Genomic DNA, 21,591 nt, shown 5'->3' on the forward strand with positions numbered 1-21,591 from the left:
ATAAAGATGGTGCCCATCTGACAAACAGTATGGCCAGTAGAGCAATCAGTATGAAAATCTTACTGCTACTACTCAGGAACAGAAAGTCACGTTGACATTGGGTTCTTACCAGAAGATTTCTTATGATTTCTACTCCTAAATAAAAATGGCACTTCTCAGATATTCAGTATGGCCAATACATTGACCATCTTGAAAATTTTATTGTTGTTACTCCTCCTGAATGGTGGTAATATCAATATTGGGTTTTCACTAAAAGATTTCTTATATTTTCTGGCTGGTCCTGAATGAAAAGGTGCCAGTCTGACGTGAGATACAATAGCAGCCATCTTGAATATCTTATTATTACTTCTCTTGAATGGAAGGTCATATTAGCATGGGGTTTTCACCAGAAGAATTCTTATGGTCCTAAGTCAAAATGGTGCTGAACTGACATCCAATATGGCCACTATCACACCCAGGTCAAAAATCTTATCATTGCTGCTTCTCCTGAATGGATAGTTTTATCCACATTGGTTTTTACCAAAGGGCTGATAATAATGTCTAGTTGGTCCCAAATGAAAATGGTACTGACCTTGCATCCAATATAGCACAACAGCTAATTTGAAAATCTTGATATTTGTTAGAAATATCAGACATGGTTTCAGCACTGAACAATTTTATTTTGAATTCCCGGCAATTATTTTTGCAAGTGGAATATCAGTCCCTTCGAGACACTCTTGTCATATATTTACCCAAAATTAGGGATACCGTAATATATCATCAAATGAAAGTATTTAACTCATTAACCCCTGGTGATGTGTTTATATGGCAGTAGGTAGTAACCTACTGCTGAGCTCTGTAGCATCAGGGTCATGTATGATACACTAAAGTGGGTGGCATTATAGAAAGGTAAACGGATATAGCTCTACAATGATACTAAATAATCTGGATGTTTTAGTTGCACTACAAATGAAGAGGGAAAAACCTAATTTCTGGGACCTGTTTTTTTCTTCTCCCAAAATGTGTCCGTGGCTGGAATCCAATTTTGTGTCTGGATTTTAGACTTTTTGGCCTCATATCTAAGGCAGATCAGTCTGAACTGCACATAGACAGGTAAACCTTTGTAAAAAGTAGGATAAGGTGGGCATTTGGAATAAAGAGTGGTCTCAATACGAAAATGATGTGTCCATTTAGCAAACAAAAAAAATCCCTCCAATTTTTACCCTTTTGCTCATGTACGAGCAAAATAACTAATGGAAAATGATGTTTTTAACACAACTAGGTATTAGGCTAATGGAAAATCTCTTGGAAGTCAATGTATTAGGATGTATTCAGAAATAACCCCCAATATGTGTTTCCTACTTGCATTTAAGTTGAAAATGACAAAAAACTCCAGGGTTAATGAGTTAAACAACATGACTTTTGCATGGAAACATTTCTGTTCAAAATGATATATGATACTGTTTTCAATTTTTGTCAGTCTTGTCTTTATGGAAATTGGAAATTTTGACATATGTATATTCATACATCCCATGTACATTCATCAACATGAGAGCTGAAATGAATAACTAAGCATTCAAATTGGAATACATTTTGGGTGAATATTGAATAAAAAATTTGTATTTGAATATTCATTTCTTTACGCAGTGAGTTTGGCAGCATTTTTTTAAGAGAAGCAAACAAAATGAAATGTAAACTATGCAGTGATGAATTGTCCTGCAAGGGAACAGAGGCAAAATTCTAAAAAGCAGTCTTGGTCATAACATCACCTTTTCTTTTGTCATTTGAGTCTTCTTTAGAAGATAATATTTAATGTGACAATTTGATGAAAGAACATGGCAGAACAGTGGTTGTTACATTAAAGTCAACAAAGCTTTTACAGGTCAATGAAAACATTCAGTTTAATTAAACAATTCAGTGGCTACATGTCCTTGTAATTTTTATTGTGAAAATATCATTCCTAAGAATTGTTTTGAGGTAGCCTCTGCATTTAATTTAATAAGTATTTTAGAATTTGTGCTTTTCTCTTTAGTCACTAAAGAAACAGTTGGGTTTTTTTCATACAGAGTTTGAAGTTAACAGGGGAAAATAACACTGGCATTCATTTAATTTTTTGAGTGAATCCCACAAAAGTACAAACAAGGTTCAGGACATTTACTGCTTTAATTAGATTTGGATGACTGAATACACATTTTTTAATTTGGTTTGGTGGTGATGGTGTTGGTGGTAATGTTATCATTAAATACCAAGGTGAACAGTTGACAAAAGAATAGATTTATAACATCAATGAATATTCTAATTTTCTGTCAACACACTGAATTAATATTCAAATTGGAAACAGAAAATAACCATAAAAAGCTTGTGCACCTTGTAATGAATTATGTATTTTTTTCTCCATTTTTATATGAAATAAAAGAATTTTATTTGGTAAAATTATCAGTCATTATTTTTACTCAAAAGTAACAATCAGTTAATTACACTTGGCCTTAGTTTTGATATAACAAAATAATTTAATACTTAAGAGTAAGGTGAATAAAAAAGAAATGATAAAATACTGGTTTTTGTGACATTATCTTATTTAAATTTTGTCACTTTTACTCGGTGACAAATTATGAATGTTCTGAGATGTAACAAATTTCATAATAACTTAATAAGGCTATAATAGAAATTGGATATAATTTTATGTTCATAATAAAGCTATGTATTTATAAGTGAAAGGTTTTGTGTAAACGAAATAGACAAATTTGCTGTTTCTTTATACATACATGGTATCTTGTATATTAAGTTTAATTTGAGTTTGGTATTTCAGCATTGGCCTGTACTTGAAAATCCATTGAAAGAAAATTTTGTGACATTCCCCATTGATGCCAGACTCTACCAAAGACCTTTAACATCTGTTGGAGCAAAACAGATCAAGGTATGAATAACATGACCTACTTCTATGTGCACAAATATTCCATCAGTGATCAAGTTTTTTGGACATTAAATAAAAAACTCTTCTTGTTGTCTAGATAATTGGCATTCAGATGAAAGTTTAAAAAAATCTGAAAATCATGACCAGAAAATTAATATCTCTGTTGTGTTTCTTTGAGCAGTATGTTTAGTTGTCACTACTGATCAGAAGTGTGCTGGTAAATTAGGTTGCATTACATTCTTGCATGCAAACAAAAAACACATGACAATGTTTTGGTGCTTTCATTTACAAATAGTGATTACTGGTTGCAGTTGTTATGTCTGGTCTTCTTTTTTTTTCATTGACACTTACTGCTTTTGAGATAAGCGCTCACAGAGATGTAGTTGTGTTAGACACATAATGTTTACACACTGTGTTATTTGCGATTGAACACGACTTACACACAATTATATTTAAGTAAAATTTAAGCTGTGTCATTGTTTTCAGATTGCTTTGCAACCAATTGAGAGTCTGAGAGACTTGCATTCCTGTCTGAATACACATCTGACTCGTTACAATGAGGAGTTTGGAAATGTGAGACTCAACATAATGCTGTCAGATTTCATTATTGCCCACATTGTACGTGTACACAGAGTTCTCAGCTTTCATCATGGGTAAGTAATCAAATTAGAACCATTATAATCAGTGTTAGGCACATCTTTATAACAGCCTCCATTAATGAAGAAATTATTCTGAAATATGCTAGGATAGGACATGGAAGGTACAAATCCGATATTTCCTTTTAAAGCAGGTGTTCAGCATCTTTTAAGTCAGTGGACATTTTCATAGTATTAAATATAAATAGGTTGTATTTTTAATAAAAATAATAATGATAATAATTATTATTATTATTATGATTATTATTATTATTATTGTTTAAAATGAAGGGGATTAATCCATGTACTGGAGGATTTGAGGATGTTACTACTAGTTCAAATAAAGTTTTACTGGTGACACAACCTGTGGAAATGCAGATATTTGAAAAAGTAAAATCAAGTATTACTTCCTCGCATCCTGAAATTCAGGATTGCCCTCATTTAGAAAAAAGTTTTGAGAAATGATATTAAATATAATTCTTTCGTGCAGTATTGTCACCTTAAGCATAATGGTGTCATGATGGTATCAGAACATCAAGCAGTTAATATCAGTTATTTGGCTGCAAATTTTGATGGCAATGTAATGTGTGGGTGGATGTGTGTGTGTGTGTGTGTGTATTAGCATTTAATGGTGCCTCAGCTATATGGTGCCAACTCAAAGTCAAGTTCTAAAAATATCATATTGGATGTCACAAAAACTTTAGAAACCTAACTCCTTCCAAATAAATGTAAACATGAAGTACAAGAAGATAAAAAATGAAAGGTGTTAAGTTCAGTAAAAGGTATATAAAATAAATAAATTAAGATAACACATGGAACAATGTAAATTCACCCTACCCATTCAGTGACATATCAAAATGCAATGTTTTGCCCAGTTTTATTCAATCTCTTATTGAAAGTAACAATGTGGCCAGCTATATCTTGCATAGCTGTAAACAGATCACATTCTAAATTATAAGAAAATTTAAATTTCAGTATTGACCCTTATAGTACTGTACTCAGATAATTTTAAATTGATGTATATAAACTTGACTAACTTTAAAAGGGGCTAATTTGTCTTGCCAGTTCAAAAATGGAACAATTTAAAAGTCTTTATTGAATAAAATTCCTCCATTGATAATCACATATTGCAAATTTTAATGTGTAAGACCATGGTTAAGGATATGTAATAATATTTTATTTTATTTCCTTTCCAGAGGTAGCATGCTTTTGATTGGTGCTGTGGGGTCCCATTTGACCACCCTTTGTCAGCTGGCCCTTCATGTGGCAGATGTACCAGTCCAGAGGGTTGACACATCCAAACAGAGCAACTTTTTGGATGGTTTGAGATCAGCAATTAGATTAACAGGTTCTGAAGGCAAAATCCTAACTCTTATGTTCACGGTGAGTACACATCAACTAGCCATGTATGGAATAAGACACAAAAAAAACTGTTACTTTAAATTAGATTGTTTTTGTATTGTGAGATTTGTACAAATACAATAAATCTGACATATTTGTGTCATGAAATTGTTGAAAGTAAGTAATTGTAATTATTGTATTTTCAAAATAGTCTTGCATTATTTGCTTGTTCATGAAAAATATTCTTGCAAGTTTAGTTTCCTTGCCCATTTCTGAAAATTTGCTGCTAACTAAAAACCAGAATTGGTGTTGCACAGTATGTATTTATTCAAGATGTGATAAATCTGATTAGGATCATTTAATATATATATACCAGCTGTGAGGGGATACTATATCCCTTGTGACAAAAACCATATTGAATATAATATATATCCCTTACAACAAAATAACATAATTGTACAGAAAATCACAGCATATTCTTATATAAATATGCTGTTGCATGATTGATCTAAATATTTGTTTTTATATAAATGTATCTGTGTAAAAAGAACTTTTGAGAAAAAAATGTTTCATACATGCCTTGTAAGAAGATAAACAAAAGGTTACATGAGTAGTTTGCATTATCTCTGTCTATTCACAAAACATCTTTATTCATCATTACAGATATTCTACAAAGTCAAGACATGTCTTTATTTATCATTACAAATATTCTACAAAGTCAAGACATGTCTTTGTTCATCATTAAAATATTCTACAAAGTCAAGACATGTCGTTATTCATCATTAAAATATTCTACAAAGTCAAGACATGTGTTTATTTATCATTACAAATATTCTACAAAGTCAAGACATGTCTTTATTCATTATTAAAATATTCTACAAAGTCAAGACATGTGTTTATTTATCATTACAAATATTCTACAAAGTCAAGACATGTCTTTTTTCATCATTACAGATATTCTACTAAGTCAAGACATGTCTTTATTTATCATTACAAATATTCTACAAAGTCAAGACATGTGTTTTTCACCATTAAAATATTCTACAAAGTCAAGACATGTCTTTGTTCATCATTACAAATATTCTACAAAGTCAATACATGTCTTTATTTATCATTACAAATATTCTACTAAGTCAAGACATGTCTTTATTCATCATTTCAAATATTCTACAAAGTCAAGACATGTCTTTATTTATCATTACAAATATTCTACAAAATCAAGACATGTCTTTATTCATCATTTCAAATATTCTACAAAGTCAAGACATGTCTTTATTTATCATTACAAATATTCTACTAAGTCAAGACATGTCTTTATTCATCATTACAGATATTCTACAAAGTCAAGACATGTCTTTATTCATCATTACAAATATTCTACAAAGTCAAGACCTCTTTATTCATCATTAAAGTATTCCACCTAATAAATATATGACTCTTTTACTCATCATTACAACCAAGTCATGATTTGTTAAATACAAAAAAAGAAACTTCACCACTTATATAAATATTTGGCTCAAGGTCTACTCATTAGGTCAAATTTAACTGAAACACCATACATGACCATGACAATTCCCAATCTGCAATAGCATAGACTGTATTCAGGGTTGATCCCAACTTTAGTGAAACTATGCATAACTGATTCCAGCATTTAAGTAGAATCTGTACTAGGCTGATCCCAGCATTAGAGTTTTATTCAGGATTGATCCCAGCTTGAGTAAAATCATTGCTAGGCTGATCCCAGCATAAGAGTGTATTCTGAGCCAATTCTACAGTAAGAAAAATTTGTACTAGGCTGATCCATACATAAGGATGTATTCTGGACAGATCCCAGCTTAAGTAGAACCTCTGCTAGGTTGATCACATAATTTATTCTGGGCTGATACCAGCTTGAGAAAAATCTGTGCTGTACTGATTCCAGGATAAGAGTGTATTCTGAGCTGATCCCAGAGCTAGTAAAATATGTGCTTGTCTGATACATGCATAAGGGTGTATTCTGAGCTCATCCCAGCTTAAGTAAATCTATGTTAGGTTTGTCCCAGCATAAGAGTATATTCACATTTGATTCCAGATTATGCAGAATACTACTACTCTGATCCTACGTGAAGAATGTATTGTGATTTCAAATTACATGTCTTTTAACCAAATTAATCACTTGGGCTGATCCCAGTCAACATGAAGTCTGCAGACAAAGAAAGGGGTGGGGGATGATTCCCTTGTTAAAACAGTATGAAATATGTATTAAACAATCATAGCTCATAGCATTTATGTTATTAGTGTTTATTATGAATATTCAGTTGGGAAAAAGTCCAATACAAATTGGATATTAAAAATATTAAATGACAGCCCCCACCCCGAAGAGGATGCCAACAGATAATATATATAAAAGTTGTTTGAAATTAGGGTACAATGATATTAAAGGAAAACAATGACAGAACAATCCAGCAAAGATCTATTCATCATGACTCATTGAGGAAAGTTTGTAAAGTCACTACAGGTAAATACTCTAGTTTCAAACTTAGTTTTGATAGTTCCTTTAGGATGCATGGTGTACAAAAAAGTACACGATAGTGAACTGATGTACACAACTGTTCTTAAAAAGATTAGATTCTGTTTGGGTCAACTCTGATATAGTCTGGATATAACGGTCTTTTACACCAATGACAGTTGCAGTTGTGACTGTTCCTAGGAACATTTCCTTGTGTAACAGTTCAATGCTATATTATAAGTAATGTTTTTTTTTCTTTAACTTTAGTTTCCTCACTGACATTGCAAAAACTGTGTGCACATTCAAATGATTCCATGGTTAAATTGAATTATTTGCTGATTACTTGTTTCTAATTTTAGGCACGTGATGTTGAAGACCCTGTGTATCTTGATGCCATCAACAGCTTGCTTATCAGTGGAGAATATCCTCACCTGTTCTCCAATGATGAGATGGAAGGACTTCTTCTGGTAGGTTTATCACTCACAGTTCAAAAGATAACGGGCTTTCTTGTTCATCACTGTCCTTTAGGAGTGATTGCCTTGTTTACAAAGATTTGAGTAGACTTCTATACCTGTGTATAAAAGTCGAATCCACCTGCAAACTGCACAGACCCAGATCAGCTGTCACATAATGCATCAGCAGATCTGGGTCTGTGCAGTTTGTTAACACTGATCATAGTATAAGCAACATAGATCCTGATCTGCTGGTGCTTTACATGATGGCAGATCAGGGTCTGTGTTGTTTGCAGTGGGACTTGACATATATGTGAAAATATATGGTATGTTGCAAGTTGAGGTGATGTGTCATTTGTGCATTTAACATGGATATTTGAAATAGTATAATCATCATTAATGTCCTGAAGTCCACAAACACAAACTTTTATTCCAGCCGTAACACAGTTTGAAAATGTCAATAAATAAGCTAAATATTTCTGGAATGAATATTGGTACCTGCTCCAGCCATTTATAACTAAAAATGTAAGAATCAATACCTTTCTGTAACAAGCAAGTTACGACTCCTAGCTTTCAATCTTATCACAAAGCCTTCATCAGAGGAGAGAAGTCAAAACTGGAGTTGCATGATCACAAACAAATTGATCACATGACAAAATCCTCCTGTACACTGGTGAATGTTGGTGGACATTGCAAAGAATCGTGGAAAACTGTTTCTTGGGACAACATCATATCAGTCAGTAAAGAAAATAATTGCCCTAAGGAGAAAAATAATGGACAATGAGTGCCATTAAAAGTTGTGCCGACAGCTGAGTCACACTTCTGGTGCTCACTAGATGGCACATAACTGTTATTCTCTATCTTAGCAACAGCATGGAATATTAATGTTATTTTCCCAAGATGCTCCATGTAAATATGAAGCTACAAACTAACCAATGCAGTTCAGGTTGAAGTTTCCAAATGAGCTCTTATGGGAATTACATCACTGTTGTGCAAGTTGTCTTACCAACTAACCACATTAGCTACAGATATTAGCTTGCCAATTTAGCTCAGGTACCAACAAACATCAAAATGTCATTTTTTTGCAGTAAAAGAATGATTCCCATGCAAATAATGAAACTAACAGTATTCTGATCTCATTACTCAAAACCATTTTTTCCTAGTATCACTGTTTAGCAGAGCAGATGGGAATTGTACTAATTAGTGTCAGTTCAAGTTCATCAGAAATTTTAGAGCAAACCCAAAACAGTTTTAGCTAAATTAATGAGACGAGACCAGAATAGGTTTTTATAGTACTTTGGTTGATGTAATTTTATGCAGATATATCTGAAATAAAGTTAAAAATGATTCACCTCAGAGAAATAAATGTGTGATAAAGAAATAAATGAACTGTTTCAATAGTTGTGTTTATTTTCTCCACAGGCTATAGGCCCAGCTATGAAGAGAGAATTTCCCAGTATGTCGGTTGACCCTATGAAGTTTTTCATTGCCAGGGTCCGCTGTAATCTTCACATCCTTATCTGCCTTCCTCCCAATCACAAGCTGCTGAAAATTGCTGCCAGGTAGAATCATCATGACTGTCTTAAAAAAAACAATGAAATGTTCTTCATCTTTACCTTCTTTATTTGATTTAAAAAAGAAATGCCTTAATCAGTGTACAGTCCTCTTCATTGTCAAAGCTTGCATAAAAATAAGCACATGCAGCTGTCTGTGCCTGTATCAAGCATACACTGAGAGAAGAGGCTGCTGGCATACAACAAGAATATCATAATTTTCTCACCAACATGCATGCATGATTATTATTACTACTTTCTGGGTTAATTCAGTCTCAGAAATGTATCTTACATGCATTTTATTGGATGAGACCATATTGGGAGAGAAATTGAAACTCTGGAGTAGGGAGTCTCCAACACAAATGAAGATAGTTCTTATGATAAAGACATACTTGTGATGGAACACTGCTTGTAACATTGTTGTGCATGTATTATGATAAGCTCTAACCTCCTGAAATTTATCCAGATTATTGAAGTACACTCAGTATGTATTATGTAAAATATTATATACATTGATATTATCCATAATCTACCATCTGAAGTGAATGGTAGAATGAATTGGACTTAAAACAAAACATGCTTAAAGCTTCTGAGTATGATGTGGATGACAGTTACATAGAGATTAAAACAAGATGATCCAGAAATATATGTGGATTTCTATATTGCATTGCAATTTCATTTGTATGATATTCATGCCTAGTTACACAATTTTTATAAAAAATTTGCTTGTTTCACTTTGCAGCCAGTACCCTGGCCTTTTGAGTGGTTGCTCTATCAACTGGATGTGTGACTGGCCACAGGAAGCCTTATTGGGTGAGGCCTCCTACTTTACCACCAAATACCAGCTTACGGAGGAGTTTGAAAATCTTCGGTTAGTTTCTTTGCTAAACATCTAACTACTACGTGCTAAATCATTTCCAGCAAATGTTATTCATAGTAATACTATATGGCGGATTTTGTACGTACATGTACATTTTAAAAATTAAACCAGAATCAGAAGTGAGCCTGTTTCAAAAGAGCAATGCAGTTATTATTTGCAAAATTAAGACACTTCATTTATTTAATTGATGATTTTATGCAATGGCAGAGTGACTTACATTTAGAGACTGTATCAAATAAGATGATACATGTTTAGGCTCTTTTAAACAGTAACAAGAAAACAGTAAAGACGACAAACTTTGTAAAATTTAACAAATAATTTATTTCTTATAAAAACAAGGTAAAAATGAGAAAAAGAACTTAGTTTTAAGAATCGAATCCAAAAATAATCCAAGAATTAAAAAATAGTAGTCCTAGTAATAAAATGTTCTAATGAATCTGAGTTTGAATCAGAACGAAATCCAAAATGGAAGGCATTGATTTATGCTATAGTCTGTATAGTATTGATTTGTCAACAGTTCTTTGTTGAGTCACATTAAATAATATTCCAGTGTTTGAATTCTGCAAATTTCGATAACTGTCCTTGTTGAAGAATTAATTTTAAACACAAGTATTTCCAGAGAAAATAATCTCTTAGAATCCAAAAAATGTGAAGAAAAATTAAAAATTAAACTGGTCACAACAAAAAAAAACCTGAATGTCTCCAGGGTTAAAGTAAGACTGAAATTATTTCTCACTACATCATTGTTAAATCTGGCTACTGTGCAAAACAGACACGTGGATGAAGGTCAGTCCACTAGAAAAACCAGTTTCAAAATAATTGCTACATGTTATGTGTCATATACTTAAAGTATGGCCTCGATTTCACTCTATGAATCCCACACTAAGAAAGAATACTATATTTTTTTACAAAGTTTTTTTTTCAAGTCATGAATTAAGGACAGGAACTAGGTCAGCATTAGATACAAAGTTCCTAAAATTAGGTTTTTGAAAAAATGAACTGAATTTCTGGAAAATATCATCTTCATTAAATAAAATTACATTACAATAGCATATGATAGAATAAAAGAATACAATTTGTTTTAAAACCAAGAAACAAACAATTAAATATAAATTAAATCAGATATACAAAATGAAGATAATGTACCGTATTTACCATATATATTTGGACACAATAATATAATTAACTTTTTCCTGTCCCAGAACTTATGCTGAAATTTTTACACCTAGATCATATGTCCCAAGACTTAGGAAACAAAATAAATTGAGTTCAGTATGCACCTCCCACACTGCATTCTACCATAAAATAGATAAATAAAATGCTTATTTGATTATAAAATGAAAGAAACTAACCTTGTACTGTTGTAACATTTTTGTTCTTCATAAATAATTTATTAAAGACAGAAATATATCCACAAACTCAGTATATGTAATGTATGCATCCATAGTGTGTGTCGCTTTTATCAGTTAACAATACACATTGGTCATTGGCATGAATATAGAGGTATGAATCATGTTCATTATCCACAAAGGTTTGTATGTGTCAGCTGAAAAGTGGATCCAACAAAATCACAAACCAGAGAGAGAGAGAGTGAAATACCAACCCATTGCTTGAAGGCACTGCCATTTATGTATGACATAGTGTAATCTGCAAAATTACCAAGAGTATATTATATCCTGGTTTACAGTCTAATAATATCTCCACCACCCCCATCATTATTACAAAATATATTAACTTTTTTCTTGCATGGATTACAGAAAGTAATTATTATAGCAAGTTAATGTGATGCATACTATTTACCCTGCAAACATCAGTGCCCATTTGTATCAATTATGATTACAGAAGCCTAGGTGTTGAATCAACACACCTGGTGGCAAGCAATAAACTTGTTGTTTGAACTTAGGATATCAAATAAAAGGTTATTTTATTACAAAGCAAGCCAACCCCGGCAGGCAACTTTGGATTCTTTTATGTGTGCAGATATATATATATATATATATATATATATATATATATATATATATATATATAGACACACACACACACACTGGAACAATTTTTAAAGTTACACAATTTAGTACTTTGTGCATGGAGATCGATGACACAGTTTCTTCTAGAAGATTTGGAGGTGAAAAATAATCATTTGATGGATGCATGAAGGCCAGAAGAGAAGAAGATAATTTTGCTGACAATATGATTAATATCTTGTATGAATCTCCAGTGTACTTTGATTTCATTCCTAGACAGACTGTCAATAAGAAGGTGGTTAAAAGTGCAGATTTAAAAAAATCTAACTTTAGTCCTTGCTGTTTCCATAGCAGTTGATGTGTTGCCTCCAATGTTGATTTTTCGTGGTGTGAGGGAGCTAAAAAGTATTCATGCACCAAAAGGATGGATTGTACATGTGCAGGAGAAGGGTTGGGTTGATGAGCTGATGCTGTAGTTGAATTTAAGAGTTTAATCTCAAGTACTCAGTTTAACTATTTTTTAAAGTAAAATTTTATTGCTTTTTCTGAGATGTAATATTTGAATGATTTTAAAAGTGTAATGCAACTTATGGCTAAAACAAACTGTGTCCCAGAAAATACAGTGCACAAAAAGAATTACTTAAAAAATTAATTTATGGTATCCCAACAAATATACTGTCCCAATATATATGGTAAATAAGGTATACGTATTTTGTACATTTCTGAATACTAAATTATTTTAAATTATTATTTCAGGAAAATTTTGCTATAACACATTAGTTTGGTCTATAATTGTTGATTGCATTATGTACTAAATTATTGTAAAGTGAAAGTCATAAATATGGGGTGGAATGGAGGTTAAACAAAATTCCAGTTAAACATATAGTAATGGTTTTACTACCTGCTAGTATCTATAACAACTGGGATAACCCAGGATTTATGCAAATTAATCATTGTTGTATAAGAATATAGTTAGTGATGTGTAAACTGTAAGTTTCTGAAACTGAATTATTTTATCATTTTGTCAACTTGGTTAATATATTAAATAGTGTTTGGGAACAATGGGCATCGAAGACAATAAATAAGGAGCCATGGCTTTGCCATGTTATGTCTAAATTTGAGTTATACTGGGCTTACCATGTATGTACCACTAGCAGTTTTTGATACATCATCTTCCCTATTAAAAGTCAGCTGTTCTTCCTCTGTATATTACCGTACCTCAGTAATAAGCTAATGAAATTTTTTGAAATTTTCAAAGAATCATAACCAGTGTGATTTTACAAGTTAGTGATCAATTGGTACCAAACAACTCAGAAGTCCATGTTGTAAACTTGTTAAGATAAGAATGGTCTTTCTATTTTCAGTGATAGTATCACTTTATGCCTGGCCAATATCCATAGTTTTGTTCTTCGAGATTGTCGTCAGATGCCTTGGGCTGGAGATCTCAATCCAGAGATTACCCTGTCTTCCATCACACAGCATGAAAAGAAGAAGGACCAGTTGAAAGTATCCACAGTGAAAGTCCCCAATCTACCCTACTCCAAAGTCATCCTTCATGACAGAATTAGGTGAGTTAATAGAAGAATTAAAAATAATTAGTGAAGCTTGTTTGGATGATCATAAGAAAATATTGAGTTCAGAAATATTGCAGAGCAATATGTATATGGTAAATTTAATTTAATTGATTTGAAGTATTATAGGTGAAACTGCATAGCAGGGATTAAAGTATAAGAAAATTGTGTGAAACTTTAATCCTTTTAGTCATATACATTATATGGAACCATGATCCAAGTGTGTCCATTCCCAGTGTAAGTTGACAGTAAATCACATTCTTGTTTTGGGGGGCCCTAAGTGGCCGAGTGGTCTAAAGCGCTGTCCGTTACGGATCACTGCCATCTCACCTCTGTCTGCGCCGGTTCGAGTCTCGGATTCAGCCAATGTGGGTATGTGAGAAAGCTTGCCAGTAGCTTCTCGTGGGTCGGTGGTTCTTTCTGGGGTTTTCCCGGGTTCTTCCTCCACCATTAATACTGGCCGCCTTGTATAGCCTATCGTGTACTGAAAAATGGCATTAAACCCAACAACAACAACAACAACATTCTTGTTTTGCATATAGATCTAACTCTGTGAAATAAAAATATTTTATTTTGAGTCAATGAACAATATTTTTAAAGATGTACCACAAAACAGAATTAAGGACTTTCAAAGAGAATGATGCTTATATCACAAAATATTGACCTATATTTTAAGGATTTTGACTTTTTTATATTTACCATTTATTTTATTGACTGTGTCAGACATATGTACATTTTGACTTTTATCTTTTATCTTTCAGAAATAAATGTTTACTTTTATTTTGAAGTGTTTATTTTTATCAAGTGTTTAGCAGCTTTGATCTTTATGTTTGTCCAGTCTTATTTTTACGTGGTGCTGATGTGTCATTACCTCCTCAACCACCTTACATTCACTGTTGATTAGTACCATATTTAATCATGTACAACGCACTTCAAACAGCATCAACCCAGATATATCATTACATAGTACAGTGGCAAATCAGGATCAAAAATGTTAGTTCACCAGTCCAGTTCAGCATGGTGTTGTAGGAATGTCCCTCCAGTTTTCTGAAAAACTACTTAAACAAATTAAAGCAACTACAGAATTTGTCAACAAAAGAACTCTATGATTTTGAACATGTAAATGAATTTAAATTTTCCAGTTTTTAGCAGACGAAAAATGATGCAACAGAAATTCCAGTACAAATAGGCATGATCTTTACATGGCATTGTGGGTAATTTTTTGCATGGTATTAGGGTTATGCCTGATATTAGGTTTTCATTTGCACAAATTTAATGGATGAATTAGTGAAATTATATTCTTGTACCAATTATAATCATTTTATCTTGAAAATATTTACCTACAATAACTTCAGGTATTTTCATGTTTAACATCATTTGCTACATCTTATGTCTAACTGATCTAAATGTATCTACTGAATCAAAATATGTGAGCTCTTCAGGTACCAGTGTTTGCAGTTATTATTTTTAATATGGTAAATATTTTATCAGAAAACTGGAAGGATACACCAGCCATAACCATGTAGATTACAAGTGAATAGTGCAAACCTGATTGACCAGTGCATTCTGCACTTGTGGATGTTTGTAGTTTGGTGCATATTATTCATAGATACATAAAACTAACTGCACCTGATTTAAATAAAGTATGGATTAGATCTATAATTTCTTTAAGATCACATTTAGGCATCTTTTTCATCTTGGCATTGCTGCACTATTTTCAAGCTTGTCCACATGGGTATATTTACCATCTAACTGTGAACATTATAGATTTAAATCTTCTGTTGGGGTGGAAATCATATGTGGAACCAACAGTGTTCACCTTAGTTTCACCAATTTTAAAGTTATTTCTAGACTTAAGGCATCTGATTGCTTAATTTTAATTCAGACTTAAATTTCAGCCAATCAGGTCACTGAATTCAAGTCATAAGCTTGAGTCCTGATCAGTCTCAGTCTACACTGTTCATAAGAAAATATGGCACTCATATTTGTTATCTATCAATTATTCAGGCTGCATCACAAGAAGCAGGGTGTGTCAGCCAAGAATGAGGTGTATGTGGGTCCCACAACATACAGGAGGCTTATGGAATGTTTCCGATACCTGTACCACAAGAAATCCCAAGAAAGAACAGAAAGTGTGGAACAGCTAAAGTGAGTTTATAAAATATTGTTTACAATCCATAATTTTCATATCATTTAGAAGTAACTAGCAAGCCTCATTTTATCATTTTTTGAGATCTTATGGAAGTAGAGTATTTACTTTCCTTTATTATTTTGTTCTTCTTTTGAAATGTATATTGACCAAATAAGAATTTAGTATCAATGAATTGTACAAATCTCTCAACATGAATCACTTTGTGTTAATAAAACGATGCTAATTGTGAAGTTAGAAGAAACTGATTTGATTCTGTTTTCTCTGCAGGTGGGGTAGCATTTGTTTGCTGTAAATGTTTGGATGGTTTGAATCCCTCTTCTTCATTTAACAGGCTTTTTACATTTAATAACTTGAAAGGCATCTGTTGATGGCAAAGCCCACCTGTTTTCCATCTATTCCTTGTAAGCCAAGATTAGTTTGCATTCAGTACTTTATACACAACAGTCATAAAGTAATGACCTTCTCAGGAAGCAACTCTGCTATCCAATTCTTCTTTTTTGTGGGACAGTACAACAGTAATTGTTAATACCCATGCACCAAATAGTAATAATTTCTTCCTTGTATCACCCTGCATTCTCAGTAATCTCCAAAAAATTTAATAGAATTTCATCAGATGCTAAAAATAATCTGTTGACATATATCGACATGAGCAATTGATATACCATGCTTTTGCTATAAGTAGATAGGGTAATGACAGTTTTAACTTAGGAAGTAAGATTTCCTACACCACATACAGACTTTTATTTATGATTTTTACTGTAGGTTGATTTTTTGAGCCATAAAAACACAGATATTGTTTTAAATTCAATAATTTAATCAGTCACTTGTTATGCATTTGTAAGGATCAATATGTACAGCTGATGCTGCTATATGCCAATTTGATTTATGTGCTTTCATTTTAACACCATTTATAATAAAGAATTGACATTTAATTTGTGCCTCAGTGCTCATTTTTACCCCATTACTGGAGCCATATGCAGTGACTCATGTGCAGCTCACATGTGCATGCATACACATCTTATCACGTACTGAGAGAGCACAGTTACATTCAGTTTACACTGATTTCAAATTATGCTAAAATCTCAGGAGCACATCTATGGCATAAATCAAGTGTTTTGTTATTGTGATTTAAGTGTGATTTACTCAGTTAATTTTGTCTATCACAGGAAAGTTATTGCCACTTTGGAAAGAACACGAGCAGATGCTAAATCCATGAAGAAACTAATAAAAACAGAGACAATATCATTTCATGACGCCAAAGTTACAACTGAGGAGTTGCTGAAGAAATTGACAGATGAAGCCACAATCCTTGAGAAACTGAAAGCAAAGGTTGGACTGAGTACCTCCTTGGATGCATACCTCCACCTCAATGAGATGGCAACTGAGCAAGATGTAGAGGATGAATTACTTCATCAAGGTATGTTAGTGTTCTAGATGATTCAGATTAGATCTTAATGATATGTCAATATATGCAGTAAAGATTTGAATGAATGCCATTGGAGGATCTGTCTCAGTGATCACCAGTGCTTATTAATATTTAGATACATTCTAACAAATTAAAATGTGAATTTTGTGCATACCATAATTTTGATTTTTTCATTCAGTACCCTTCAGATTTCTTCCATGAGACGAGTGAAATTTATTTACAGTTGGAAATTTGAAAGTAAGATTTTTTTCTGGCGATTCAAAAGAATTGACCAAGAGCTAGTCAAGTATTATGTAGCGTTATTCTTACACTGTATTCCTTCTTTTTAGTTCACTTGACCATAAGACCAAATGTACTTAAGGTATGACCCTGTGTCATCAATATTTGCTATTTTTACTTTCTTTTCAAAAACGATTTTTCCAGTTTGAACCACTTTTGATAGGAGGGGAAGCCTAGCTTACATGCTTTGCAGATTTACAGATAATGGTCATCCTTCATTAGATACAGCCACTGTTACTGAAACTTTACAACTTTCAATCAACTTCCATCACAAATCACCCCTTAGAATTTTACTAAATTTAAGAGACATCCTCTGATGAAGGTCTTTAAAATTGCGTAAAGATGATCTACCATCAAAATGATCACAGTTACTAATATGAAAACTGTTGAATGATTTCTGCTCTGAAAGCACATTCTTCAACTTAACAGAAAGCATCATGGGATGAAAGCCTTCCAGATTTGAAGATAGTGCAAATTTAATGTCAAATATAACCATCATTCTAAAAATATAAAAATGTTTAATTTGCTTCTTATCAAAGACTGTTCAACAGAAATGGACCTACTTTGCCAGCAAGCATCCTGACATATGGACCGTGTTGATTTTTACAAATGATTTTCATCCAGCTTATGAATAATGTCGCCATTGCTAAAAATATAAACCTTTTAATTATATATTTTCAAAAACCATTCAACAGAATTTGACCAAATTTGACATAAAGCATATTGAATAAAGCCTTTAAGGTCTTCACAAATGAATCCAATCTGCCACAAATATGGCCACCATTAGTAAAGTAGAAAACCTTTAAACAAGTTTCTTCTCCAGAGTTGATGAACAGAATATGATTTGATAGAAGTGATCTGTCATTGTAGGCCTTTCAAGTTAGCACAAGTGATGCCAAAACATCAAATATGACACTGATACTTACAATAAAATGTCTTAAAATGATTATTTCAAATCTGGTCATAAATATAGATTCAATTTTGCAGAAAACATTCTGGGATGGAAGCCTTCAAGTTTGCACAATCCACAATCTAGTATGGCCACTATTGCTAAAAATATGTACAAACCTGTTGACCATTTCTAAATAAGTTCCCAAAAGAATCAGATAAATTTTGACAGTTGTATCTTTGTATAAAGGTCTTTTGAATGTGTAAAAAAAATGTATGCTAATCTCCTGTCCACTATGGCTGTTGTTACTAAAAATAGAAAAGTCTGTAAATGTGTCCTCACAAAATCTTTTCTGCATATTTTGATAAAATTTAACAGAAAGAATCCTGGTTATGAAATCTTTTAAATTTTAAACAAATAATAATGATTTTGCACCAGATATGGTTGAAAATGGGGCGGGGGACTTTTAGACAAGCTTGTTCATAATAAGACAACAGAATTTGAAGATATTTTGACAGAAAGCGCACAACTTATTGAGATTTTTTCACCAACTGTTCCTTGCATTTGGCTTATTTTGGCATTTTGGGTAGATGCCAGCCATGTGAGGACTGAAGTTGGACAAGTCAAATTTTCCAGGGCACTAGTCTGGGACAAGTGCTTTTTTCCTATCTTAAAATGAGTCAGGCAAGGCTAATTTTCATACTTTAATCACTTTATCTACCTTTATCTGGCAATTTGTGCCTCCTGGGCATTCAAAATACTTGAATCAACCTCCATTATTCATTCACATCTTCTGATACTACAGTAAGTGGTTATTGATAACTAATGCTAAGCAACCATATTATCAGCCAATCAAAGCACTTCTAGCAACCTATCTGACATGATTAATTAGCAGTGCTTTATTATTATGTTTACTCAACACAGATACTCATTTGTGGATCAGCCTTTGATTTCAATCAGTCAAATTAATGCAGTGAAATTAATGAAAGGCACTTTATGAACACAAGTGTCCATTTCCTTTCTGAACTGGTTAAATGTAGTAATATGTTTATTTTTTTAGTTATACAGAGGATCGACTTTAATGTGTGGTTTTTGTGTTTAAAGTGAACCAGTTACATTGTGGGAGCAGTCTGTTTGCTTTCAGACTACAAAATATATGTTATAATAACTTTAGTAGAAGTAGTTATCAAAAAAGGTGATGTTTGATATTTGCATAAAATGAGTTTACTAAATTATTTTCACAATGAAGGTAATAAGGATGTCTCAGAGAAGGAAAATTCACATGAAAGTTGATGGATAAAATGCATGACTGCCACTGAGTTGGAGGCAACTATTTCTCCAAATAGACATAAGCCAGACTCTGTTGCAGCAAACATTGTATGATATGACACAAGTAACAGTCAATGAAATAATTTACAGCCCATTAGTTTAATAGCTATCATTGCTTAAATTCATCAACTCTGAAGGAAAGATGCTTTGCAGTCATCGCAAACAATATCCCAAACTGGTACAAGTTGAAAATTCAATCTGTGTATTTGTCAACAGAACTGACAAATTCATGATAACCAAGCAAGTCTCATGAGATGGTTTTTGACCTCATACAGCTGATGCAGCACAGTATATGCATGACACTAGCAAGCATATGCAGAAAATCCTTGAAGTTAGAGTTGATAACACTCCACTAGGCAAAGTCATTTTAAAACTAAATGACAATGAAATGAAAAACAAATAAAATGAGAGCCCATTTTAACATGGCCTGCACTGTAGCCCAATATGGAAAACAATTTTTTTTACTCGATCACTTGACAGAAAATGATAGAAAATGTCTGAATTCCGGTAAATTCCATTCCGTTCTTGTTGATAGAAATACTGATGCTACAATATCAGAGCAAGAATCAGTGTATTAAGATACTTTGACAATAACAGAAACTAACAAATTAAATCCATTGAAGAAATAAATATGTTGTACAATGTTTCATTTGTTTTTAATATTGATCACAATAAATCTCATGGAACCAAGGCAAAAGATTGAAATTTTGGGACAAGTGAAAATACAGGTGGGTTATGTCAGTTTTCTGAAACCACAAGTCTTAGGTAAGTGGTTGAAAATTTTTTTTGTCAGCCCTGCATGCTGATATTTCTTTTTGGTAATATTACCACTCTGAAATAGTACTGCAAAGGTGTAACACAATAATTGTGCCACTTTCTACTTTCTTGACAATTTAGTACCGTATTACAATGTTCTTGTTGCTTCTGTCATCGATCTATTATGCTCAGATATTGAAAGCAATATTCATGCTGGCCCCAAGGATGTCTGAATCTAAACTAGTACCTTTCTGTGTTATGCACTTTTTCCTCAGACCATTTGGATTAATATATTCTGCATCTTGGAAGTGCATACACTCAGTTTTTTATACTGTGTTATCTTTTCTTTGTATTTTTTACCTTTTCAGAGGAATATGATGACTATGATAAGGAGTTTGACAAGATGAGGGAGGCCACCTTGAAAACTCGACAGGTCCAGGCCAAGGAGGAACATGCTCAGGCTCAGAAAAATGTTGAGGAATGCTTAAAACAGCTAGAATATGCCAAGGAACAGGTAACTGGGCAATTATTTGTTTGCAACTAACTAGTTACTTGTATACCTGTGTATCAGGAGACCTGGAATTTTTGCTTGATCCCAGGAGATTCATGGACTGCCAGGAAGATGACACATGGTCCTGTGATAGATTTCACAAAGAACCATTAAGTGATCTCAATGTCATTATACCATAAGTCAATCTTCATCAAGCTTGGGGTGGTGGATGGTGTTTTGTTTCATTATTTCCACTCAGTAACATAATTAATTTGAAAGACATAGTTATATCAGTTTCTAGTTCAATGTTAATCTTTTTTTGTTATTATTAGACACATTTATTTGGTCACAAAGGCAATAGTCTAAGACACCAGAGTCACTCAAAATATATAATTGGCAGGGAGGCCAATTTTCTTCCTTCGATTATATTATTTGTGGCAGTAGCCTAATTTTCTTCCTCCTTTTATAATATTTGTTGGCTTATTTTGCA

At 32.8% G+C, this 21,591-nt stretch overlaps 1 protein-coding gene across 1 annotated transcript in view; it reads left to right on the forward strand.

The window, feature by feature from the left end:
- LOC149771451 (dynein axonemal heavy chain 5-like) overlaps nt 1-21,591 on the forward strand; it is a gene marked incomplete at both ends in the record, with an annotated part of 186,111 nt that overhangs the window by 148,887 nt on the left and 15,633 nt on the right. Inside the window, 10 exons of the mRNA XM_089948431.1 lie at nt 2,789-2,896; nt 3,380-3,546; nt 4,725-4,911; nt 7,717-7,824; nt 9,232-9,371; nt 10,105-10,233; nt 13,574-13,777; nt 15,788-15,928; nt 17,099-17,349; nt 20,980-21,125. Of these exons, the coding sequence (XP_089804557.1) occupies nt 2,789-2,896; nt 3,380-3,546; nt 4,725-4,911; nt 7,717-7,824; nt 9,232-9,371; nt 10,105-10,233; nt 13,574-13,777; nt 15,788-15,928; nt 17,099-17,349; nt 20,980-21,125 (1,581 nt within the window). The remainder of the gene's footprint in view (nt 1-2,788; nt 2,897-3,379; nt 3,547-4,724; nt 4,912-7,716; nt 7,825-9,231; nt 9,372-10,104; nt 10,234-13,573; nt 13,778-15,787; nt 15,929-17,098; nt 17,350-20,979; nt 21,126-21,591) is intronic.

This window comes from Sinohyriopsis cumingii, unplaced genomic scaffold (assembly GCF_028554795.1).
Source record: "Sinohyriopsis cumingii isolate HCF-2022 unplaced genomic scaffold, ASM2855479v2 utg001850l, whole genome shotgun sequence".
Lineage (NCBI taxonomy): Eukaryota > Metazoa > Mollusca > Bivalvia > Unionida > Unionidae > Sinohyriopsis > Sinohyriopsis cumingii.